The sequence below is a fragment of the Mesoplodon densirostris genome, chromosome 1 (genome assembly GCF_025265405.1).
Source record: "Mesoplodon densirostris isolate mMesDen1 chromosome 1, mMesDen1 primary haplotype, whole genome shotgun sequence".
NCBI lineage: Eukaryota > Metazoa > Chordata > Mammalia > Artiodactyla > Ziphiidae > Mesoplodon > Mesoplodon densirostris.
Window position 1 is genome coordinate 156,906,162 of NC_082661.1, and position 27,316 is coordinate 156,933,477.

The 27,316-nt window shown below is 42.7% G+C and overlaps 1 protein-coding gene across 6 annotated transcripts in view; it reads right to left on the reverse strand.

Annotated features, from left to right (window-relative positions):
- Positions 1 to 27,316, reverse strand: part of TBC1D1 (TBC1 domain family member 1) — a 231,997-nt gene that overhangs the window by 183,519 nt on the left and 21,162 nt on the right. For all 6 annotated transcript variants that reach the window (XM_060111224.1, XM_060111254.1, XM_060111233.1 and 3 more), the window contains exon 2: positions 22,805 to 23,312. In XM_060111224.1, coding sequence (XP_059967207.1) covers positions 22,805 to 23,221 — 417 coding nt within the window. In that variant the 5' untranslated portion in view covers positions 23,222 to 23,312. The remainder of the gene's footprint in view (positions 1 to 22,804; positions 23,313 to 27,316) is intronic.

Below are 27,316 nucleotides of genomic sequence, written 5' to 3' on the forward strand. Positions count from 1 at the left end.
GAATCCCCTGGGGGCATGTGTTAACAACGTGGGTGTCAGAGTTCCTGCGGTGAGGCCAAGGAACCTGCATTTTAAACAAATACTCCCAACGCGAGGCCAATGCCCTCTAAAGTCTGAAACCACTGGTGTAATGCTACATGATATAGCATTTAAAAAAATTTATTAGTATTTTTTGGCTGCCTTGGGTCTTCGTTGCTGCGCATGGGCCTCTCCAGTTGCGGCGAGTGGGGTCCACTCTTCCCTGCGGTGTGCGGGCTTCTCATTGCGGTGGCCTCTCTCGGTGTGGAGCACAGGCTCTAGGTGCACGGGATTCAGTAGTTGTGGCATGCAGGCTTCAGTAGTTGTGGCTCACAAGCTCTAGAGCGCAGGCTCAGCAGCTGTGGCGCACAGGCTTAGTTGCTCCACAGCACGTGGGATCTTCTTGGACCAGGGCTTGAACCCGTGTCCCCCGCGTTGGCAGGCGGATTCTTAACCACTGAGCCACCAGGGAAGTCCTGATATTGCATTTTAGCTTTCTTGTCTGACTCAATATTGCGTCCTTATCATTGTGTTTCTTTCCTCTGTCACCCAACTTTTAATCATGGAATAGTGTTGTATTTTATGTGTACGTATAAATCACCCATGATCATTTCTGGTTCAAGAGCTGGATTGGTAGATAAATAGATAAATGCTAGACTATATATACAGAAAGAAAAAGTTTCTCTGGTATCGCTTAACTACAGATACCACTAGTCACTTATGAAATTATCAAAAAAAGATTAGAAAGATACAAATTACTGGGTACGGTTTTACATTTTACATTCAGCCAACTTATAGTTTCATCATGACAAATTTAAAGCACCAGTAGATAAAGGGAGGTGATGATGGGTTTCGACTAGCAGTCCAGAAATAAATTCTTTGTTTCCTGCCCACAGTTCCTAAACCAAGCCTAGAGACTGCTCAGGAAGAGCTCACAGCGCTTCAGGTAATCCTGCCTAGGGTTTGTATGACCTTGAATTTCAAGAACTTACTTGTTAAAAATAACTACTGTAGTGTGAAATAGGAAATTAACTGCCCTTATCAATTTCTCAAAGTTATGATGATATTATCTTCTGCAATAGAAATGACCGGAATAGTGGAAAGTTGAATTTCTTCTATTTCAGCTCAGATTCTGGCCACCCACCAAGGAGCATACAGCATTCCTGACCAGAGAGGCCAGTTGTCACTCCTGGGCCAAAAAGAGCCTGGAAGAAAATTGGCACAGGTTGGCTGTTTATTGTGCACAGACAAGCTTTAATATCAAGATCTAAATTTTCTAAAGTTTACCGACTGCAAGAGCTGGCTGTCTTATGCAGTGAGGAAGAGAGAGAGCAGAATCCAAACAAACTGTGCAAGAAGCAAAACAGAGCAGAGGATCTTGCCACAGGGATTAAGGAAGAGTAACAGAAACAGAGACTCAACAGTCAGATGCAAAAGGAAGCAATATTAAGGTTCTACGTATTATGCTTACGTTGACTCTGACAAATACATCCCACCTGAAAAGGAAAATTCCTAGGGTAATTCAATTATCAAACGTTTGCAGAACAAAACAAAACAAACGACCACTCTGTTTGAAAACATTTAAACACTTGGTATTTGTCACTATTGGATTTAATCAAAATTAGCTTGGCCAAAGCATTAAAAAAGGAATACTACATTATAAAAATGCATACCTAAATTTTGTCTGGCTTCCAAAAGATAATCATACAGTAGTTTTTGTGTCATAGTTAACATTTATATGTTAGTAGCTCTTACTATGTGCCAGGCCCTATTCTAAGCACTTCACATTTAACTCATTTCATCCTTGCAACAATTCAAGATAGTGGTATTGTTATTATTCCCATTTTGCAGATTAGGAAACTGAGGCAAGGTTTCCCAAGATCCTTCAGCTCTAGAGTGCAGTTTTTATCACATTTGCCATACATACAGCAATCGCTATCATTTTTGTGAAGGGGCAATAATAACCTGAATTTCACCCTATCCGTATTTTTGAGGGTGCATTAACTGGACAAAACACAAGGATTTGTATTTAAGCAGCTCAGCTTGACGCTGTATCACAAAATTTGAGATGCTCCACAGAACTACATCTCATCGGCATAATGGCACACAGATCGTTTCTAACATGAAAAATTCATTCACGCCTAAGACATAATAACAAACATCACTGTGGTAAAGCAAAAACTAAGGGTGCTTAGTACAGCTGGAGCCATGGATCTGGGCTCCCCAGACCAAAGAAAATATGAGTTAAACAGCACTAGTTATAAGAGAGAGACACTTCAGGTGTAGCTGAAAAGAGGGAGAGGCTTGACACCAAGCAGCTTTGGCAAGTTTAAGAACCAAAATCCAAAGAAATAGAATTTGTTTTAGCAGAAGGAGAGTGGACTTTGGCTTCAAGTGAAAAAAAAATAGAAATGAGGAAAGTTTTAGACGGGGCCATGGTTTTGGAAGATCTAGCTGATGTGTCTGTGACTACATTAGGAGTCTGTTCATTTGAATAGTGGCGAATTCAGTAATTACACAGTGATATTTCAAGCACCTGTAGACAAAACAACTTCCAATAAATTCAACTGAGACTCAGAGGACTCTGTTGAAAGTTCTAGTCTCTAAAAGACAGAGTTGGTGGCAGTGGCCAAAGAGAAGGTGAGAAGCAGGTAGCTTTCCATGGGGACTAGGCTTGGATAGTAAGAGCTCAAAAAATACCTGCCAAGTTGAGGACCACGTAACCAGGGCTCATCTACAGTGGGTGCTGCATCACCTAGACCTAGAATATCTACAGCTTCCACATCCCCAGAGAGGGATGAAACTCAAAAGGGCAGAACCAGGACCACTAAACAGAGTTTTTGGTGCTGTTCACTGAACAAGGGTGCCCCGCCAAGGAAGCAGGTGGAAAGTGAACTCAGCACCGTCCCACTGGCCACACCGTAGAGCACGGCCACCTCCTGCCACAGGAAGGAAGGGGTGCCTTTTTCTAATTTGGACAAAGGTGCCATATGGCTTTAGCAGCTCTGGAGAGCACTGAAGTAAGAAGGAGTCACTGCAACCTGACCTACAGGGATAGGAGGCCGAGAGGACGCTACGGAGGCACAAAGGGAGGGAATCTGTGTCCTGATACTGCTAGAATCCACCATCTTCTCTAGGGAAGCCTCCTTCTATGTTTTCCTCACATGGGACCTTTCTTCCAAAGCACACACATTCCTTCCAAATAGTTAAAGTTAATGCTGACAGATTATGGAGCATTTCCTTCTAATGATGATGGATAATCACAGAGTTTGCAGGGCACCATCTGGCAAATTCTGCAGGATGAATGCCCTTCAGCTAGGAAGGCATAAATCTGCAGTAACAGAATTGAGTAATTTAAACATATTAGAGGTAGCTGGGGGGGGACTTTCAGGGGCCGATTTCTCCCCTTTGTTTTACAGAGTAAATTGATACCAAACTACTTTGATCTTTTCTAACAGAGGATAATATAGCATTTTATTAATTTATTTTAAACTTTCATTAAAAACAATTATCTCTGAATAGCTTGATTATAGGGTGATTTCTGTTTTCTTTGCTCTGTGTTTCTATCATTTTTCCAAGTTGTCTGTAATGGTTATTTGTCGTTTTTATAATCAGAAAAAATATATAATTTTTTTTTTCTTATCTTGTTTCCTTGTTCCCTCCATGTCCAGACAGGACTGGATTCTTGCAAGAAAGCAGCTCTGAAAGAGTCTGACAGAATGGGTCACCTGCTGGGCGAGAATAAAGCCCAGTGGTGTAAATGGAGAAGATAAGATGCTGTGAGACGGGCCAGGTCTGTGTCTTTATTCCTGTTTTACCCCTAGGTTCTTCATGACATTTTTTTTTCTTAAATTCCATATATATGTGTTAGCATACGGTATTTGTCTTTCTCTTTCTGACTTACTTCACTCTGTATGACAGACTCTAGGTCCATCCACCTCATTACAAATAGCTTAATTTCGTTTCTTTTTATGGCTGAGTAATATTCCATTGTATATATGTGCCACATGGACATATACATATATACACTACCAAATGTAAAAGAGATAGCTAGTGGGAAGTCCTTTTTGGACTCCCCTTTCCCTACCCACCCCCTAAAACAATCATGTCCCCAGGTGCTTCTTTCTCCTTGGATGTCATCAACCACTCTCATAGTTCTGACTGCTATGTACACGCCCCATCTATGTATCTCCAGCCCTGACCACTCCTCTGAGCTTCAGCCCACGGGACGTCACTCAGCCACTCCAACAACCCACAAGACCCAAATGGAAGTCATCCGCTCCTCTCCCTCAAATCTTTTCCCTACTCATCCTATTCCCCGTCTCAGGCAGACACTAAGATCAGAAGCCAACTCACTCGTTCTCCCTCATTTTTTGGCCACGCCCCACCTCACCCTCTTCATGGCTCTGTGCCTTGTCTCTGGGTTCTCATTCCTCCTCAAAGATTCAGCTCACACCTCGTCTTCTCCAAGATGGCTTTCCCAGAACCCCAGGTGGAGGAGAGTCCACCTAGTGCCCTGAGCACTATATCTTACCAGATAATATTGATGCATCTGTTTGGGACTGTCCTCCAAACTCCCGCCCATCCTCACAGACCCCTAAGTTCTTCAAAGGCATGAGCTATTTGATGGTTTTGTATCCCTTATGCCTGGTACAGTATTCGGTTCATACTGACTGAACTAAACCAATCCTCACCAGTTGTAGTGAAGCTAAATAAGAACATTCTTCTTGTATTGAAAAGAATTTGTTGGGGAATTCCCTGGTGGTCCAGTGGTTAGGACTCACTGCCGTGGCCCCTGTTTGATCCCTGGTTGGGGAAGTAAGATCCCACGAGCTGCGCAGTGCGGCCAAAAAGAAAAAAAAAAGAATTTGTTAACTTTCAAGTGTCAGTATAATTTAATGTAACCACTCAGCACTGATAGAGCCGAAGAATGGGAGGCTCATACATCTAAACTATGAAACAGGGGATTCGGCATATTCTAAATTTACACTAGGTTGTTTATTTTGAGAAATATGCACATGTATTTTTTAACCAGTGATCACACTATGAGACTTAAATAGAAGCAGTTGTTCTTTTCCTAGTAGTTAACTGCATAGAAACTGTGTGACAAATTAAAATCTATAATCTTAAAATTATTTGGGTTATTGCTTCTTTTGAAACTTTCATTTCCAAGATGCACATTTCCAGTTTTAAAAAAGAAAGTGAGAGTAAGTCTTCAAGCCTCTATATAGGAATCATCTTCTTTTACATCTTTCACCCTGTTGTTGACATTTGCAATAAGAAGTAAAATATCATCTAAAACCTTAAAGGAAAAGTTATTGAACAATTATGTTGAATTATGCTAATTAACGTTTTAAAGTATTATATATACCAGAAATGTAATAAGAAGTTTAAAATAGTATATTTGTATATCTATTTTTAAAAATAGTATCATATAAAGTTAGTTGATAGATGAAGTATACATTGGTACATCTGGTTTTGGATACTGATCAAAAATTGTAAGTCTAGGGCCTTCCCTGGTGGCGCAGTGGTTGAGAGTCTGCCTGTCGATGCAGGGGACATGGGTTCGTGCCCCGGTCCGGGAAGATCCCACATGCCGCGGAGCGGCTGGGCCCGTGAGCCATGGCCACTGAGCCTGCGCGTCCAGAGCCTGTGCTCTGCAACGGGAGAGGCCACAACAGTGAGAGACCCATGTACGGCAAAAAAAAAAAAAAAAAAAAAAAAAAAAATTGTAAGTCTAGCTTTACACAGAAAATGTCAGAAACACTCCATGAGGGCATTGGTTTGTTCACTATTTAAAACATAAAAGCCAAAAAAGAAAAACCTCAAATCTTTAGTGTAATTTAATTTTCTTCTTAAAACACAAACGTCAAATACAACTTTCTAATATAAAACGATTTTTCTTTTTTTCTTCTGCATTGTAAAAGTCAGTGGTAGCCACCTCATTTACTATGAGCAGTCCAGAGAAAACCCAGAATATCATGCAAGGAGAAAGGCAAGAACAGATTTCAGAAATCCAAGTGTTACAAATGAAGCTTTGAGAATGGAAATCACAAGGCTGTGACATTTATGCACATGCGTGTGCAAATTATCTCCAGTTGTTTTTTTTTAAGCTGTGAACCCCATTAAAGCGTGCCATCATAATTAAAATGTGATCTGGTTTAAAATTTAACATCAGGGAACTAACACAGGGCAACTATGGGCTCCAAGCCATGCCTGCTGCTAAGGGGATCATATTCAAAATATTCTTAGTCTGTTTTTCGAGGAAGGCAGCATTGTTTCTATTAATCTATATTAAATAACTATAACTGCTTAGAAGCAGACACAAAGCTCTGAAAGATTTTGGTGGCAGAGAAAACTATAACAAAGACAGGAAAATGGGGAAAATCTAAATGACCATTAATAGGGGTTTGGCTAAATTATGGTACATCCATGTATAGGCCAGATGGCAGCAGGGGTCATTCTGCCATTTAGGAGATTAAAAAATTGGATCAAAATCTCTTCCCCTGGGGAAAGAGAAGCCCAGCATCCACCCCAAATTCTCCAAGGGTTCCTGGGAGTCCATGGCCCCTCCTGTTCCCTCTGCATCCAGATTCCAGCCCCCAGGGAACACTGGTTCTCTTCCCTGTCTTCCATTTTATCACTCTTATAACTCGTCCCTTCTCTGTTCACTGTGTGCCACATACCACATAGCCCTTTTTCTTTGATGTATGCAAACAATGCTCACATGATCTCTTATGCTCTTATGTGTCGTAGACTGTAATAGCTATTTGGGGATAACAGAAAGAGAAGGCCATGGTGGGAGAAAGACAGAGAAAGAGATTACTGCAACATAATCAACATAGCAACTAACCAACAACTAATACTAAGCTTCTGGTCCTTAGAAGACCTTCATCATTCCCCCAACTCTACCATCAAAAACAGAAATTTCCCTTCGGCTTCACCATCCCATCCTGTTGAGGCTTGGCTTTCTCCAAAATCTTTTTTTGTTATTGTTATTATTTTTATTGGGGGATTTTATTTTAGTATTGTTCTTCTTGTATCTTTTTTTCCTGCTTTATTGAAGTATAATTGACATATAACACTGTGTAAGTTTAAGTATATCCTGTTGATTTGATACACATATGTTGCAAAATGATTACCACCATAAGGCTAGTTAACACCTCCATCTCATTAGATAATTACCATTTCTTTTTTGTGGTGAGAACATTTAAGATCTATTCTCTTAGCAACTTTCAGGTATATAATACAGTATCGGTAACTATAATTACCATGCTGTACATTAGATCCCCAGAATTTATTCATCTTTTAACTGGACGTTTATACTCTTTGACCACCATCTCTCCATTTCCCCCACCCTCAGCCCCTGATAACCACCATTGTACTCTCTCTTTCAATGACTTCAGTTTTTTTAGATTCCATATATAAGTAATATCACAGTATTTGTCTTTCTCTGTCTAACTTGTTTCACTTAGCATCATGCCCTCAATGTCCATCCATGTTGTCACAAATTACAAAATTTTTCTTTCTCATGACTGAATAATATTCCAGTGTGTGTGTGTGTGTGTGTGTGTGTGTGTGTGTGTGTGTGTGTATCACATCTTCTTTACCCATTCATCTGCTAATGGACACATAGGTTGTTTCCATATCTTAGCTATTGTGAATACTGCTGCAATGAACATGGAAGCACAGATACACTGAGATCCTGTTTTCATTTCTTTTGTATATATACCCAGATGTGGGATTGCGGGATTACACAGTAGTACTGTTTTAAATTTTTTCAGGAACCTCCATACTGTTTTCCACAGTGGCTGCACCAATTTACCTTCCACCAACAGTGCACAAGAGTTTCCTTTTCTCCATATCCAAGCCAACACTTATCTTTTGTCTTTTTGATGACAGCCGTACTAACAGGTGTGAGTTGATACCTCATTGTGGTTTTGATTTGCATTTCCCTGATGATTAGTGATACTGAGCACCTTTTCAAGTACCTGTTGACCATCTGTATGTCTTCTTTGGAAAAATATCTATTCAGTTTCTCTGCCCATTTTTTAAGCAAATTGCTTTTTTAAAAATTGAGTTGTATAAGTTCTTTATATACTTCGGATCAGGGGTCCCCAACCTCCAGGCTGTGGACTGGTCTGCCACCTGTTAGGAACCCAGCCGCACAGCAGGAGGTGAGCAGCGGGCGGGCAAGCGATCGAAGCTTCATCTGCCACTCCCCATCGCTCCCCACCGCTCCCCACCGCTCTCCACCGCACCCCACTGCTCCCCACCGCTCCCCACTGCTCCCCACCACTCCCCATTGCTCCCCACCGCTCCCCACCGCACCCCACCACACCCTACCGCTCCCCACTGCTCTCCACCACTCCCCATCGCTCCCCACCACTCCCCACCACTCCCCACCACTCCCCATCACTCCCCATCGCTCCCCACCACTCCCCACCACACCCCACCACTCCCCATCGCTCCCCATTGCTCCCCACCACTCCCCACCACTCCCCACCGCTCCCCACTGCTCCCCACCGCTCCCCATCGCTCCCCATCGCTCTCCTCCATTCCCCATCTCTCCCCACCACTCCCCACCACACCCCACCACTCCCCACCGCTCCCCACCACACCCCACCACTCCCCATCGCTCCCCATTGCTCCCCACCACTCCCCATTGCTCCCCACTGCTCCCCATCGCTCGCATTACCACCTGAACCATCCCCCACCACACCCCCACACCCCCCGGTGTGTGGAAAAATTGTCTTCCACAAAACCGGTCCCTGGTGCCAAAAAGGTTGGGGATCGCTGCTTTAGATATTAATCCCTTATCAGATATATACCTTGCAAATATTTTCTCCCATTCCACAGGTTGTCTTTTCATTTTGCTAATGGTTTCCCTTGCTGTGCGGAAGCCTTTTAGTTTGATGTAGTTACACTTGCTTATTTTTGCTTTTTTTGCTTCATATCTTGTTTCTTTCTTATGGTAGGCAGATCACACGTCTCTGGTCACTTCCAGCCCATCCTGGCCATGCTCTCTTTTCATTACCAAAATGGCTCATCAAAGCTTAACAAAGATGATGCTGTCACCTGACAGCACTTCTGCCAGTCATGAAACTAGCCTTTCCCTTCATCCTGCTGCACAAAACTGTGCAGTCACTCAAAAGGATGCATCTCTACTACAATAAAAAATGTCTAAAGTATATCTATATCTATACCTACATGTGTGTATATATTTTCTATTATATAGATAGATAGACAGAGATCGAAAGGGAGGCTGAGCTTTAAAAGATATGCGTAGAAATGAATATATAAATTGATTACATATAGAAACATTTGTTTGTATAATAAAAGAATAAAATCTATAAGGATATATACCAATCTATTAATGTTAGTTTCTCTCTAGGAGGTGGGATTAAACGGGAACTTTTAATTTTAACTCTGTACTATTTTTTTATATTCAGCATAAATGCCTCTATAATCAGAAAATGTATTTATTTGGGGGGAAAACAAAGTTGATGCCAAAAAATATGGGCTCAAATCACAGCTAAAAGGACTTAACTTACACACCACAAAGTTAACCAGTAGTAAAGACTATTCAGCAATCATGAAATATTTCCCCAAACTATCACCAATAATAATTCCCTGGTAATGGACATTGTCATCCTCTGTCTCCCTGTGGCAGGGGACAGTGAGGTATGACACCAGAAAGATTCAGATATCCAATATCTCAGCCTCAGGCATCTAGAACAGGGACAGAATCTTCCTCCTGGAGTCCACATAGGAAATTCACAGGATTGTCTCCCTGGGACCTATGTCACCACTTTGTTGACTACTTGGGACAGAACAGAGAGTAAGGAGTGACCCATCCTGGACTCCTATGGAGAGGAGGGGCTACACTCCCCAAAGGAAGGAGGTCCTCTTTCCAGCAAAAGACCGGGAGGGATAGGAGCGGAGGAAAGCACCAGCTGTCCACTGCAGACGGCCAGCGAATGCATTATCCTGTCAACAAATGCATGTCCAATTAAAGGACAATTCAGTTTTCTCACTTGCTACCAAGTAAATTAGTTAATAGTGACAACTATTCCAGCTGAAAAATAGATTCTCTACTCCTAGGGCATTAATATTCAAAGACAGCATCCAATAGAGGCTGTTCTTGAGTTAATTTCATTAGGTGGAGGCAGTAGGGACATAAGATTTGGCTTCAAAAGAATCAAGGCTGCTGAAATAGTTTTGACATTTTCCTTCAGAACTGATAAATAAAATTTAAGACATTCTAAAAAAAAAAAACACTATCACCAATAAATGTCCCCAAAATTTGTGTTCATAAAAACCGAAGAAGAGGGCTTCCCTGGTGGCGCAGTGGTTGAGAGTCCGCCTGCCGATGCAGGGGATACGGGTTCATGCCCCAGTCCGGGAAGATCCCACATGCCGCGGAGCGGCTGGGCCCATGAGCCATGGCCACTGAGCCTGCGCGTCCGGAGCCTGTGCTCCGCAACGGGAGAGGCCACAACAGTGAGAGGCCCGCGTACCGCAAAAAAAAAAAAAAAAAAAAAAAAAAAGAAAAACCGAAGAAGAGAACTGTGAGCTGAGAGCCAATGAATATTATCTTATGAACAAAGACTCTGAGGGGAAAGAGGTTCAGGCGGGATGGGAAGAGAGGGATGGTATCTAAGACTGAAATCCTGACTGAACAAGAGAAATCTTTCCTGATGAGGAAGGAGAAGAAGAACAAAGAAATAAACTAATATGACTGCATAGAGGGTTTCCAGATGAGATTTGACTAAAAAACTAAAAATAAAAAAGTGGGGGGGCTTCCCTGGTGGCGCAGTGGTTGAGAGTCTGCCTGCCGATGCAGGGGACACGGGTTCGTGCCCCGGTCCGGGAAGATCCCACATGCCGCGGAGCGGCTGGGCCCGTGAGCCATGGCTGCTGAGCCTGCGTGTCCGGAGCCTGTGCTCTGCAACGGGAGAGGCCACAACAGTGAGAGGCCCGCATACCGCAAAAAAAAAAAAAAAAAAAAAAAAAAAGCGGGGCACATCTCCAAGAATGAATACAAAAAGGTAACATCCACTCATTCATTCATGAAGCACCCACTCTGTAGCAGGCATGGTTCTGGGCGTCAGGGACTGGCCAGGAACAAGACAGGCAAGGGCCCTGCTCTCTTGTTTCTCAGGCAGGCAGGGAGATGGTAAACAAGGAAGCATATGAACCAACAAGATAATTCCAGATAGTGATAAGTGCTACAAAGACATTAAAACTGGATGGAGTGTCAGTGACTGGTGCGGGGGTACTTTCCACTGGGATGCCAGAGGATGAGGTTGAACTGAGTTCATAATGATCTAAGGAACCAACCGCATGAAGAGCTGGGAACAGAGCCTTCCAGGCAGAGGCAACAACAAATACAAGACCCCATGTGACAAAGGAGGTCGTCATGTTTTAGTAAAGTGAACATCAGGGTGGCTGGGGTCCAGAGAGCACTGGAAAGAGTGTGAAAAATGAGATCCACGTGGAAACCCCAGCAAAGATCCAGGATTTTAGTCTAAATACATGGGGAAGTCCCTAGAGAGGTTTTGAGCAGGGGAGTGGCATGAATTGATAGGTTTTCTAGAGATGCCCTGGATGCTTGCTTGGTGGAAAGAAGAAGCAAGAAAGGAAACAGGGAGAAAAGTTAGGAAGTACTGCAGCGTTCCAGATGACAGATGATGGAGCTGTGGGCTCGGGATTAGCCATGGAATCAGAGAAGTGACACATTTGGAATGGGTCTTGAATAATTTGGATAAGAGTGTGAAGGAAAGAAAGAAATCTAGGAGAAAATCTAGGAGAAAGATGACTCCTAGATTTTGGCTGTAGCAACTGTCATTGTCACGTAAGAGCTATAGAAGACTGGGAAAACCATGGGTTGGTGGGGAGTAAATTCAAGGGTTCTATTTTAACCATGTTGAGTTTCAGATGTCTAATTAACAGCTAAGTAGAAATGTCAAGTTCGGAACTGGGTAGACAAGTCTGGAACTCATTGGTGAGTCTAAGCCATAAATTAACTTTGGGAGTCAACATCAAATAGGTGGTATTTAATGCTATGACGAGTTCATCTGGAAAGAGTGTCTAGAAGAGAAATATAGAAGGCTGAGTCTCAAGGGACATAAAACTCAGAATTAAGAAGAAGAAGAACAAACAAAGGAGACTGGGTAGAAACCACTATTGTAGTCAAAGGGAAAACAGGAGGGTGTGGTTTTCCAAAAGCCAAGAGAGGAGAGTGTTTTAAAACAGAAGAAACACTCGCCTGTCAACTATGCCAAAAGCTACTGAGAAACTGGATAAGAGAAATGCAGAGAACGGATCACCAGATTTCACAAGCTGGAGGTGGCAAGTGATATGATAAGAGCCATCAGTGGACTATGATCAAGACAGAAGTTCAATTGGTAAACCTAAGGAGAAAATGGGTGAGTGGAAGCAAAGTTAGCCACCATGGCAACTCTTGAAGAATGGAGCAGAAAGTTGGGCCAGTAACTGGAGGAAGCTGGAATGGGAAATGAGGTTAGGGGAGGGTTTGTTTGTAAGATGAGAGGTACCAGGATATACATTTTAGAAGACCAAGCAGAAGCAGATCAGGAATTTCACTTCTATGTTTTGTTTTGTTTTGTTTTGTTTTGTTTTTGCGGTACGTGGGCCTCTCACTGTTGTGGCCTCTCCCGTTGCAGAGCACAGGCTCTGGATGCGCAGGCTCAGCGGCCATGGCTCACGGGCCCAGCCGCTCCGCGGCATGTGGGATCTTCCCGGCCCAGGGCACAAACCCGCGTCCTGTGCATCGGCAGGCGGACTCTCAACCACCGTGACACCAGGGAAGCCCTATGTTATTTTTTATATCATTCCTTAGGAACCAAGCATGTCAGCATCAGTAGGACAGGAAATCAGAACCTGACTGACTTTTTCTTCCATTAGAGGCCAATAAACAAACTATTAAAACCTTTCTGGGAGCAGAGGGGAAAGTGATCAGAAGACATCAACATGGGTTCATCAGGAACAAGCTACTGCATATTATAATTATGGATCAAGACACTGCTTGGGGACTTCCCTGGTGGTGCAGTGGATGAGACTCCACACTCCCAATGCAGGGGACCCGGGTTCGATCCCTGGTCAGGAAACTGGATCCCGCATGCCGCAACTAAGAGCCTACATGCCGCAACTAAGAACCAGTGCAGCCAAATAAATAAATAAATAAATAAATAAATAAATAAATAAAAAGACACTGATTTTTCACAAGACTACTGTGATAGCCTCCTAACTGGCTTCCCTCCTCTGTCTCTCATCCCTCTACTCCATACTACACTGCAAAATCTAAAAACAAATCCAATTATTTCACTTCCCTGATTAATGCCTCTCATGACTGACACTTACAGAACAACCTTCTTAAGAAGAACACCCAACACCCTTAGCAAGGCAGACCAAGCCCTGTAAAATCTGACCCCAGTCTTTCCTTCCCGTCTCATCTCTGACCATGCAATTTGCAAAACATTAATCGCAGCAGCTCCAGCTACAGTGGACATCTCTGCACTTGTCCCGCTCTGGCTTGGCACATGCTATATCCTCTACTTAGGACATCCATTCAATCTGCACCCAACAGAGGGGAGTCTCGGGGAAAATGGATACATGTGTATGTATGGCTGAGTCCCTTTGCAGTGTACCTGAAACTATCACAACATTGTTAACCGGCTATATTCCAATACAAAATAAAAAGTTAAAAAAAAATCTGCACCCAACTCATCGCCCTGGGAAATTCCTAGGGGGTCTTTAAAACCCACTCAAATGTCTCATGGAAAATGCATTACATTCCGGAGGGTCCTTCCAGAAGACAGATCAATGACAAACAACTAGACATTACAGGAAACAACTTCATCTCAGCATAAGAGGTTTAGGAACAACTCAGTTGTCTGAAATGAAAGGGAACGTTGTCAGGAGTACCTTCCTCACAGTGGGGCATGTGGACACAGGAAGATGATGTCTTGCCAGGTGAAACCTCCATCCACGTCTACTGTTCAATAGAACCCATTTAATTATTTGATGGCTATCATTGTGAGGAGGAGCCAAAAATCTGTCTCTAGAAACTTCTCTTGCTCCTGGTTCTACCCTCTGGAGCAATTCAGAATTTGTCTATGTCTTTTTATACACAGCAGCTTTTCACAACTGCAGACACTTATTACACTAGGCCTCCTCCCAAGTCACTCAAATTTGCTCTTTCATAACTTACAGATGTTTGCTGACTCCTGGCAGTGCCGCATTCAGAATCTCTATTTGGCATATAAAGCATCTAAAGCATCATGCTACTTCTTAAGGGGGCAATTGCAGCTTGATTTTGTACCCTAGCCCCCAACCAAGTACACGGTACACTGGTCGCATTCCAAAGAAAGAATTAATGTAAAATCTGCAACATTTCATGTTCATTGTAGCTCTGTTTACAATAGCCAGGACATGGAAGCAACCTAAGTGTCCATCGACAGATGAATGGATAAAGAAGATGTGGCACATATATACAATGGAATATTACTCAGCTATAAAAAGGAACAAAACTGAGTTATTTGTAGTGAGATGGATGGACCTAGAGTCTGTCATACAGAGTGAAGGAAGACAGAAAAAGAAAAACAAATACCGTATGTTAACACATATATATGGAATCTAAAAAAAAAAATGGTACTGAAGAACCTAGGGGCAGGACAGGAATAAAGACGCAGACATAGAGAATGGACTTGAGGACACAGGGAGGGGGAAGGATAAGCTGGGACGAAGTGAGAGAGTGGCATGGACATATATACGCTACCAAATGTAAAATAGATAGCTAGTGGGAAGCAGCCGCATGGCACAGGGAGATCAGCTCAGTGCTTTGTGTCCACCTAGAGGGGTGGGATAGGGGTGGGAGGGAGATGCAAGCAGGAAGAGATACGGGGATATATGTATATGTATGGCTGATTCACTTTGTTATAAAGCAGAAACACACCATTGTAAAGCAATCATACTCCAATAAAGATGTTAAAAAAAAATCTGCAACATTTCAAATACCTACATCACTTGACCACAGGAAAGGAAGACTTCTGATGTCCTGCTGGAACTGAAGCAGCCAGGAAAGGGCTCCTGCAGGACGGGCTGCCCTGAAGTCACATGTAAGTTTTCTGGTATGTCCTGCATCAGGCTCCTCCCCCGAGCCCCACCCCCAATCCAGCCTCTTCTGAGGCTTTCTCTGAGCCAGGCCAGCTCTCCAGTTGCTGGCTTTGGTTGTTGGTTCAGGATCACAGGCAGCAGTTAAGTGGGGGTGGACCCCTAAGCATCCAGAAGAAAGAAAAATATTCAAACAAGAGAAAAAGCGGAAACAAGAGATTTATCTCTTTAACCATATCCCAAATTAGTGGCCCACAGAGTGCTCATCCACTGCAATATGCATCTAGAATTAAAAATAGGTTCTTGAATTCCCTGGCGATCCAGTGGTTAGGACTCCATGCTTTCACTGCCGAGGCCGCAGGTTCGAGCCCTGGTCGGGGAGCGAAGATCCTGCAAGCCACATGGCGTGGCCAAAAAAAAAAAGAAAAAAACAGGTCCTATCGAACCCGCGCCCGCTGACGTGGTAGTGCGGAGTCTTAACCACTGGACCACCAAGGAAGTCCCCAGGTCCCAGTTTTTAATGTGGTTCTTTCAGAGTAACTTTGAGCAAAATTCTATCATTAACAAACAGAAGGCAGCAAAGAAAAGGGGGAAACTTGACGTCACTCTGTGATAAATGTTCAAATTATTTCCAGAAATCCTTGCTAGGTAACTAGTCCAGACCTGACTAGTAAAAGGAGGATGCAAGCTACATATGTAATTTTAAATTTTCTTGTAGGCACATTCAGAAAGGTGAAATTAATTTCAGTATTATATTTGATTTAACCCAATATATATAAAATATTATAATTTCACATGTAACCAATATAGAAAATTATTAAGATATTTTTACATTCCTTTTTTCAAACCAAGTCTTTGAAATCCACTGGGTTTTTGCTTGTTTGTTTGTTTGTTTGTTTTGCAGTACGTGGGCCTCCCACTGTTGTGGCCTCTCCCGTTGTGGAGCACAGGCTCCGGATGCACAGGCTCAGCAGCCATGGCTCACGGGCCTAGCCGCTCCGCAGCATGTGGGATCTTCCCAGACCGGGGCACAAACCCGTGTCCCCTGCATCGGCAGGCAGACTCTCAACCACTGCGCCACCAGGGAAGCCCGAAATCCACTGTTTTGACACAGTACATCTCAATTCAGACCAGCCATAGCCATAGATGACTCAATAGCCATAGATGACTATTGATTATTGTACTGGACAGTGGAGGTCTAGGCTATAAATAAATCCTTTTAAGATACAAGTCAACTTTAGGTTCAAGATACTTGTAAAGTCTATTCTTAGGAACAGATTTATATTATAAAAATAATTATCAAACACAAAGCATTTGGTGAAAAATGCAAAGCTATAGAAAGTGATATGCATTGAAAATAAAGACTTCTAAAAAATTATCTAAGCACTTATCACAAGGTGGATGCTTCTGAAACCCTCAGACTCCTTTTTCAAAGTCAAAAATAAATTACATAATCAGTCCTGTGTCATAGACCCAAACCTTCCAACAAATACTTCGGAGTTCATGCAGTTTGGGACATTCTTTTTATAGATGAAAAAGAATCCCTGACAATCTCTGCACCCAGCAACTGACTTCTGTCTATGTGACAGACGGTCAAGTGCTGATGGACTGACATGGATACACTGCTCTGTGCAACCATGCACTGAGTCATAGCCGCCGAGTGGGCCCCCAAATGAAACCTTACATAATAACCAGAATGGATTAAAGATGCCCACTGGCAATTTTAACATCCATTAAAAAATCCTCCAAAACATACGCCACAAAGCCTTCTCAGAACCATTCCCTGAGTAGCAAAGAAAGACTATTGTCTGATATTTAGAAATGAAGACCCAATACAGAAAGGGCTCTAGATAAGAAGAGCTGCAAAATAATACTATGAGCTTCAGGATAATCACCCTCAGGAACAAAACGCTCCAGCTCAATGTTATAATTTCAATCTTTGCTCCAGCAAAGAAAGAAAGTAACGAGCCAGCAAATATAACAGCCAAGCAAGAGATGCCACCGAAGCCAGCCTCTACTGAAAATCCTTAAATAAGTGGTGCATATTTTAAGTCATTAACTTAAAATTCCAAGCAGATGGGGAATTATTAAGATCAATGAGTAATGGGTAAAATGCAACTGAAACAAAGCTACGATCAAAAACAAAATTTTTTTAAATTGTTAATTAAATCATAAAACTCAGCCAAAGCAACTTGGGCTTTTAATATAGGGGACTTACGTATTAATCCTGCTAATCAAAGGAAAACAACTTCAGACCACCTTTTCGACCGATATGCAACACAACGAATCCAGAGCGTCTAGGTGAGGTCACTGTCCGTAAGTTACTGAGAAAGACAGTGTGCTTACAGGGCCTCATGAGAGAATACACTGGTTCTTTACTGAAAATTTCAGAAGGAAACCTTTATTGATCTTAAATTAAGCCTATAAATAGTTAAGTACTCTTAAAATTAGCAGTATGGGAGCCCACAGGGTTCAGTCTCAGATATAGATCCTCCTCAAGAAATGAAGTTTCGTTGTCAAAACTCATGGAAAAGGAAACCCATTCTTTCAAAGGACATTGACATTCTCTCAAACACATCTTCCTCAGTAACATTTAGTAAAGTCCTCTTCTAGAAGAAGACTTATTTCTAGAAGTCTACCTCCCATGCAGTTACTCCAGCTCCTCCAACCCCCAACCCAAGCTCCTTGGCCACACTTTTCCTTCCTCCTAATTCCTAAGGATTTAGTACTTTATTATGTCCCAGCAAGAGATAACACTTCCTCCTTGGGAGAAGGAGGAAAGAAGCTAGCAAGATTCTAGGGCTTCCCTGGTGGCGCAGTGGTTGAGAGTCCGCCTGCCGATGCAGGGGACATGGGTTCATGCCCCGGTCCGGGAAGATCCCATATGCCGCGGAGCGGCTGGGCCCGTGAGCCATGGCCGCTGAGCCTGCGCGTCCGGAGCCTGCGCTCCGCAATGGGAGAGGCCACGGCAGTCAGAGGCCCGCATACCGCAAAAAAAAGATTCTAACAAATCCAAGACCCTCTTAGGGAGGGTGCAGAAGGGGAAGCCCGTGAGCACTGTTGGATTAATGACACCAATCCCATCACAGCTATGAAACCCCTACACTGTGCCCAGACTGGACACCAGATCTAGAAGATCAGATCTGACTAAAGTCAGGAACAGTGTTTGAAAAGCCAGGACAGGTTATAGGTATGATAAGTCAGATGAAGAAGAATGGGCACTTACAGCAAAACTAGTTCCACACACCCAATTTCTGCCTTACCCCAGGTCCCACGTACTGCCCACTGAACACCAGCCTACACTTCTCCTCCACTTATTACCAGCTCAATAATCCTTGCCATTCTCCATTCAGAATCCATTCTTTCCTTTTATTGGCATAAGACAGCAACATACAATGTCAGAAGCCTCAGCCCAACACTTCTGCTGCCTGCAACTCATTGCTGGAAAGTCTCTTAAAGGAAGCAGAGCTTTTTACTTTGTAGATTAAAAAAAGCACTAAAATGTAAATACTTTTCTGAGTGATCTACAGTAATACTCAAGGGAGTGGCAAATCTGATGTTCTTCTTAGAAGAGACAAAGCTGAAGAACTGCAGAAGGAAAGAATCTTGAGATAATTTTCTAAGACTTTACACTTTTTCTAGGGCTGAGTCCAGGAGGAACTCTTGATTTCTTTGCCATGTGATGGGGTAAAGACCTAGTCAGGGTCACCCATGCATCCATATGTTTCCCAGAGTGGATGTTTTCATTTCCTGCCACAGACCCTAACTCAAAACTAAACTTCAACCCACAACCTTATGCCACTGTGTTCACATGCGTGCTGAGGGATGTTCTTGGAAGTTATGAGAAAATGTAATCTATGGTCCAATAAACTTGGGGATTTAATGAACTAATGTATGATTGAAGAGTGCAATAGAAAGTACAGTGTTTCCCTAATACAGCAGTTCTCAGAGTGTGGTCTATACAACTCAGTGAACCAATATTTTCCAAATAATCAATGCATGATGTTACAGAATCATTCAGGCTTAAAAGATTCATTAAAGCACAAGATAGACTAATGGATTTTAATATAACAAAGTGCAAAAAGTGCTTTGATATGGTTTCAGATTTCATATTGCAACAAACCTTTAAGAAACTACCATTTGTCGAGTTTTGGTATAGTATTAAAGAAAAATATCCACAATTTTCTAAAAAGGTTATAAAATATTTCTCCTTTTTCCTACTACAAATCTGTGTGAGGCCAAATTTTCTTCATATGCTCAACCAAAACAACATATCACAGAAGAATGACTGGAGAAGCAGCTGAGAATTAATAGTTGACTATTGATCCAGACATGAAAGAGATTTGCAAAAAACCAAACAAACAAAAAGTAAAACTATGCCACTCTTTTTTTTTTTTTTTTTTTTTTTTTTTGCGGTATGCGGGCCTCTCACTGCTGTGGCCTCTCCCGCTGCGGAGCACAGGCTCTGGACGCGCAGGCTCAGCGGCCATGGCTCACGGGCCCAGCTGCTCCATGGCATGTGGGATCCTCCCGGACCGGGGCACGAACCTGTGTCCCCTGAATCGGCAGGCGGACTCTCTACCACTGCACCACCAGGGAGGTCCATATGCCACTCTTATCACTAAATTTTTGGGAAAATACAATTATTTTTCACAAAAAAATATTGTTTAGGCTTACATATATGGGGCTTATTTTGTTTTTCAATAAATTAAAACCTTTATAATTTTTCAGTTTTAATTTCTAATATAAAAGTATTAATAGATATAACCCACATTAAACTCTTTGGGATACTCAATAATTTTTTAGAGTGAAAAGGGTCTTCAGATCAAAAAGTTTGAGATGCTGCCCTAATATATTTTGATCATGGAAGCTTTTCTGTGTGGAACACCTTGAGCATATTCTATGGAACATACAATGGGAAACAGAATCTCATGTTGTGCTTATAAAACTATTCCTTTTTGTGTCTCTTCTCCCTAGACCTTCAATAAGTTAATTTATATGCTGCTTAAAGCGTTTCCTCTCACACAGTAGTTCTGTGCTTATGACCCTGGCAGTAAATGCATATATCTTTTCTGGCAAATACAGGTGGATACTGACCTCATTTATTTAGAAGAGGCCATAATCTACAGAATTATTTCACTGAGCAAATGCTACAAATAGGAGAAATGATGACATAGGTTAACATGCTCCGATAGCAGATAATCTTCTGTTATGAGATACCGTGCCAGGATGTCCCAAGAACATAAAGGATATCATGTCAGCTAGAATCAGGGCCAATTTGGTTTACCATTCAGTTTCCGACAACAGGAGAATCACTGACTGAGATGCTTATGTTACAAATTACTCTTTTATAAAACCAGCAGGATGACAGTAATTTATTACTCTGAGTACTGGCAATTTGTTTGTAAAAATTGTAAGCAAGCCAAAAATAACTTAAGAACAGATTCATATTTCTACCATGGCTTTTTAGAACACAGAGTAAGGCCAATTCTTTACTTTCAGCACGACTCAAAGCCCCAGTTCCAGAATTTAGTTATAAATCTCTCCTCCTGTCAGGTAGCTGAATAACTGGCTAGAAGCCTGGTCTCAGATGGCTATAAAAGATTTTGGGAAAAAGTCAAAAGTGTAAAGTGTTGAACAACTATTCCATGAAAAAACTCCCCCCAAGGAAACTCAGTCCTTATATAGACCTGGCACGGAGTACAGGCTGTTCAGTCCTCTAATTTTCATTCTGGAATCTGCCCAAATAAAAGCAACCATTAAAGTTACTTATGCAGTTTTTTAAGTGTCTAGTTTATAAAAATGTTGCTCAAGGATGACCAGGATCTCATCCTGAGAGCTGAAGACACTCGTCTTGGTCTCTTTTTCTTTTTACTTAAGACTAGAAGTGAAATTAGCATGTAATCTGCTTCTGGTAAAACTTTCTTTAGTGAAAATTTTTATAGCCCTAAATGCGTACTAGTTTTAGGTTCCATTCTAGTTCATTTAGTCCTCCCAGCAACTCTACGAGATAGAGACTGTAATTATCCCCATTTTACAGATAAGGAAACAGGCTCAGCGTTGCCTGAGGCCACCTAGTTTACAGGTGGCAGATAGGACTAGAATCCCGGAAGTTAGTCCCTCTGAACTGGGACGCTGTCCCACCTGAGATGCATGAACAATAACATCGAATGCTTTTTATTAAGAAGATATCCTATTTTGTGCATAAAATAGTGGTTTTTAGCTCCAGATGAGCCATTATTTCAAAAAGCCTTCCTTATACTCCAGTGTGTTAAGCCCCATTCTCTGTCTTCCCATCACTCCCTGTCCACAGACCATGTGGTATTTACCTGCTGCCACTTCTGTCTCCCTTCTAACCTGTACTACATCCTCCCACCCAGTACCTGGAGCAACAATCTGAACGAGTGAGAGAACCAAGGAAAGAACAAACAAAAGTGAGTCTCCACAAATCCACTTAGTCACCAAGAATGTTAATTTCCAAATGAGGTTCATGCAACACGGAGGGTATGCAAAAAAAACCCCAGTGGGGTGCAGGGAGAAAACACTAGCATTTCTCTTTCTATTCACTGACATTTACCACAAGGATTGGCATTAGCATCCTCAGAGTCTGCTCCAGTGTGTGGGGCAGACAGCCACACAGGCCGGCGAGGCACTCAAGGCCTAGCATGGGCATTCCTCAGCTCGTGGGGTTAGCAGCAAGGCCCTCACCTGCTTGCTTGCTTTCTGTAGCCAGTTTACATGGGCCGAACTGAGAAAGTGACTGTCGGGGTTATATTTTCAATTGTATCTAAAGTAACCCTCACAAAACGGCCAGGTGGCTTTGAATGAGTCCTGCACAGAACTGCAAAAATATGCTAGCAACAATACAAGCACAAATAAATGGGAAAATAGTAGAGCTGGTGATATTGTTTTTTACCATTTCTCATATAATATCTTTCTCACCCGTATCATAAGATATAACAACAAGCTGGTCAGATCAGACATGAAGTTAGCCAAAAAAAAAAAAAAAAAACCTGAAAGTATCAAAACTTAGATTCATATTCTCTATTTTTTACCAATGGTCTCTGCCTAAGTGAATATAATACCTTGGGAAACTGCCTAATAATACTCTTATACAGCTTATAAATAAATATGTTTGTGTTAACAAGATAAAAAATGTGGAGCTCGCTGATCTAGAACTTTTTTACTCAAAATGCAGTCTTCAAAGGAGCAGCGCCTGCGTCACCTGGAGGCTTGTTAGAAATGCAGACTCTCAAGGTCCATCCCAGACCTACTGGATCAGATTTTGCATTTTAACAAGATCCCCAGGTCCTTCATAGGCACATTTCTGTGTGCGAAGCACTGCTTTAGAACACACATCTTAAATGATCTGAATCCTGATAGTTCAGCTCTTATGTACATGCTTAGAAAGATTTCTCTGTTGAATTTTTGAACTCAGAAACTTCTCATTTTAATATCTATTATCAAATGTTCTTCAAGACTATAAAGAACTTATCCCCATGAACCGAAAATCCAGTGAAATAATCTATGTATAACTACAGCATTAACTTCTTATTAATTCCAGTATCTTAAAATAAATGTTCTGATCCTGTACAACAAAAACTATCCAGCCACACCTTCATCTTTTTTGATCCCCACCTCCACTTACTTTTGTTTGACCATCAGCTTTGAACACATAGCAGATACTCTGCTGACTGGCTGCATCGTCTTCAATCAGACAAGCAAAATAACTTGGGTCTTGACTGTTATGAATCAGTTTGTGAACTCGCTGAGGCTTACACTCGAAGATGCTGGAACAGATCAGTGGATCCCATTGTTGACTTTTTCCTGGCTCAGGCTCACATCTCAGTCCGGAGGGTGAAACACAAAGGTGGACTTGCTTGGTACCAGACTCCTTTTTGGAGGACTGCCCACTGAGCCTTCGCACCTCTGCCACGACCCAAGGCAGCATGGGCATGGTGGTCAGAGAATGCACGGGTAAGAAGCCCACCAGCTGGAGGCTAAATTCCACCGAGACCTCGCTAGGAAACGGATGTTTCCTTGCTGTGAAGGTTATTGGTTCCATGTTGGGAAAGGTCTGGAAACTCAGCAAAACATTGCTACTGTTTTCTGTTTTAGACCAAGCAATCCATTTTACATGCTTCTGATGCAGAATCCTGCAGGAGAAAAACAGAGGCATTAGAATTTAATGAAGTCGCAGCATTTCAGAGCTTAAGAGGCTGAAACCCAAATAGAGGAAGAAATAGACATTAGTTCACACACGCTGCTCTGTCTAGAAAGAGCTTTCTTGAACTCGTATTACATATAAAACCTGAAAATGTCCTAACTGTCACACTCACTACGGGTTACAAACATCCCACCGGGGGACTCAGGTTAAACATAAGCCTCATAGAGCCAACAAAGGCCAGCACCATAGAAAACAATATAGTGCTGCTTGGACGGCTTTAAACCCTGATGCATTATTTAACATACTTTCAAGGAATTTTTTAAGATGATCAAATTCAGTACTGGTGGCTTCCCCCAAGAAAGTAATCTTGCCAGAAAAAAATATCAGCTCTCTATCATCACAGTCTATTGAACCAGTCCAGTTTTCAACAACTGACCTCATCACTTATGATACCACTGAAGCTTTAAAATGCTCTTCCTGACTTCCCTGGCGGTCCAGTGGTTAAGACTCTGAACTCCCAACACAGAGGGCATGGGTTCCACCCCTGGTCGGGGATCTAAGATCCCACATGACACACGGCCGCGGCCAAAAGAAAAAAAGGCTCTCCCTGATGTAGCCTAGAGGTTCTGAATCACCAATTCAAATTCCATTAACATGTACTTGGCAACTATTATGTTCTGAACACGATCATAAATTTTTTTTTTTTTTTTTTTTTTGCAGTACGCGGGCCTCTCACTGTTGTGGCTTCTCCCGCTGCTGAGCACAGGTTCTGGATGCGCAGGCTCAGCGGCCATGGCTCACGGGCCTAGCTGCTCCGCGGCATGTGGGATCCTCCTGGACCGGGGCACGAACCCGTGTCCCCTGCATCGGCAGGCGGACTCTCAACCACTGCACCACCAGGGAAGCCCTCATCATAAATATTTTGTTTCGTTCATGTACTTATAGTACATGAACGAAACAAAATACCTTGCATCTCCTTGCATCTCCTTGCATCTTGCATCTCCTCATCAATAGAGGGTGTTTCCTGTACTAGGACCCAAACCCACTCAGTGGGTAATTTTTCCTTCTCTATGGGTGATTTTCAAAAACCACATTTGACGTATCTTAACACCCTCCTGCTCCACTGGATGACAAAACCCTTCTGTCCAAAGCTGAGTTGTCTACAGGATCTCAAGCCCTATTCTTTACTCATTTGCTCCCTGGATCTTCATTCTCTCATGTATTCCCTGATCATATATACACACGCTAAGAAGAAATTCTATGAAGACGGAGACTGCATCTTATTCACCCACAGAGCCTGACTCAGAATAGGCTCAATAGATATTTTAAGAGAGTGAATGAAGTCTCTCCCACCCCCAAAAAAAGATATTTTCCCTTGACCTCAAACCTCCCCCGGCCTCAACTCTTCTTTCCCTACACAACTGTCTTCAAGGTAAAGTCTACACTTGCTGTCTCCACTCCCTCCTGCCCATCCACAATCTAGACTGCAGCCAGAAGTAATGAAGAGCCCCCACAATTGCTCCCATTAGGGTCACCCACATCCTCTGGTTGTGAACTTCAAAGGGGGACTTTTAGTCCTTAGCTGCCTTGTCCCTTCTGACGAATTTCTCAATGTTGACCACTCCATCCTGCTTGAAACTCTCCTGGTTCTCCTCTTACCTCTCTGGTTGCTTCTTTTCAGTTCCTTAATGGCTTTTCGCCCCTGCTTGACTCCATCCTCTCCCCTCATTCCACCTGCATCCTTTGGACAATTTCACCTAATCTCTTGATGTCAGTGACCACATTCTAATACTCCTGCTGCCACTGCTAACAGCTTACTTTCATGAGGTACGAGGCACTTAGCAAGTGTTCTCATTTCATTTTCATAACAACCTTCATCTCTCACCTTGGTCTCAGTTAGAGACTACTATTACTGCCATTTTTACGACCTAGGAAACTGAGGTCCAGAGAGCGTGATTCGCTTATCACAGGTGATTTGACTTTGCACCTGATTCTCAACCTGTCCTCCTGAATGCTGCACAAGAATGCATCTACCACATAAACCCTGATGATTCCCATATGTTCGTCTCCTTCCTGAGTTCCAGATCAGGATAGTCTATTAAGTATTTCTACAGATAGCACCTCAGCCTCAATTTAGCTGTTTTAAAACTAATTCAGTCTCACCTCCCTCCTTTCCAGAACTTCTCTTCCTTCCCATAAGCTACATCTCTGCAACAGCATCACTATTTATTTTATTGGCCCAGTCAAAAGCCAAGGAGTCATAGCTGTACACTGAACGTTTGTGTCCATCCTCCCTCCATTCATATGTTGAAATCCTAATCCCCATTGTGAGAGTGTCTGGAGGTGGAGCCTTTGGGAGGTGAACCCATATGAATAGGATTAGTGCCCTTATAAGAGACCCAGAGAGCTCTCTTTCCCCTCTACCATGTGAGGACACAGGGAAAAGACAGCAGTCTATGAACCAGGAAGCCAGCCATCACCAGATACTGAATCCACCAGCACCTTGACCTTGACCTTCCCATCCTCCAGAACAGTGAGAAATAAGTTTCTGTTGTTGGAAACTACCCAGTCTGTGATGTTATGTGACAGCAGCCTGAACGGACTAAGATAGTCATTCAGAGCCCTTCTTCACCCTATCACTACTTCTAAACTGACTTCACATCTAAATATATCTTATCTTTTCTCAGCTGGAGAAAAGGTGCCCCCATCTTCAATCCAGCCTTCACATATTTCCTAGAGTAATTCAACTAACCCATAAAATGGATCACGTCACTCCTCTGCTAAAATTCCTTAATCACAGCCCCCATAAAATCCAAACTCCTCTACAAGGCATTTAGGATCTCTTCAGAACCTGGTCCTGTCTATATCTACAACTGCATATTCTCCCCTAAAATGCCCTCCTTCATGCACTTTTTGGCTCTGAAGATAGGTAACTAGGCACAGTTCCCCATGTGAAATGTGATTTCTCACAACTCTGCGCCACAGTGCATACTGTTCCCTCTCCCAGGAACACAATGCCTGTCACCAACTGTAGAGGGCCTGAGAATTTACCCTACTTGCAAGCTAACAAGTCAGGCTGCCACAAGTTAGGCTGCCACAAGTTAGCCTCCTGGTAGAGGACATGAGACTTCCAGGTCAGAGACAAGGGGCAATTTATTACTCAGAGCAATAGCAGTAGCCACAGAGGCAGCATTTGTGCTGGTTCCCTGACCCTCAATCCCCACAGGCCAGGTGACACCTGTATCCACAGTGGGTTACAGGAAAGGCACCTGAGTTTCGGGGGACTGAATATTTTATAATGGGGAGTAAGCATGTCTGTCCTTCAATTCTGGAGTGTCCTCCAGAGAGAGAGACTATTTCTATCTTCCATGGCTGCTGTTATTAAAAAAAAAAAAATTGAAAAGGTAGTCCAGAACAAAGCAGTCAGTGTCTCTGTTCACAAAATAGAATCATGATAGACCCAAGAAGACTCTCCCAATGACTCCCGCTCTTGTCCTCTAACCTAATCCCAACTCATATACAACTCCTAGTTCAAGCAACTATCACGTCTTCCTTCCAAGGTGATTTAGGGCATCCATCACCATGTCCTGCTGCACTTTGTACCTATCATCATATTTACTTTTAAAAGTTTGAATAGGTTTCCCTCAACAAGTCTGTAAGCTTCTTAAACTCATAAGGTTTGGGGTCTCTAAAACCAGTATTCAAATTCTAAACCTTTTCTGAACTAGAACTGAAGTCTATTCTTTTTCCTCTATGTTTTTTTTTTTTTTTATGGTACACGGGCCTCTCACTGTTGTGGCCTCTCCCGTTGCGGAGCACAGGCTCCGGACGCGCAGGCTCAGCGGCCACGGCTACGGGCCCAGCCGCTCCGTGGCATGTGGGATCTTCCCAGACCGGGGCACGAACCCATGTCCCCTGCAGCAGCAGGCGGACTCTCAACCACTGCGCCACCAGGGAAGCCCTCCTCTATGTTTTTGTCTGTGATATATATGC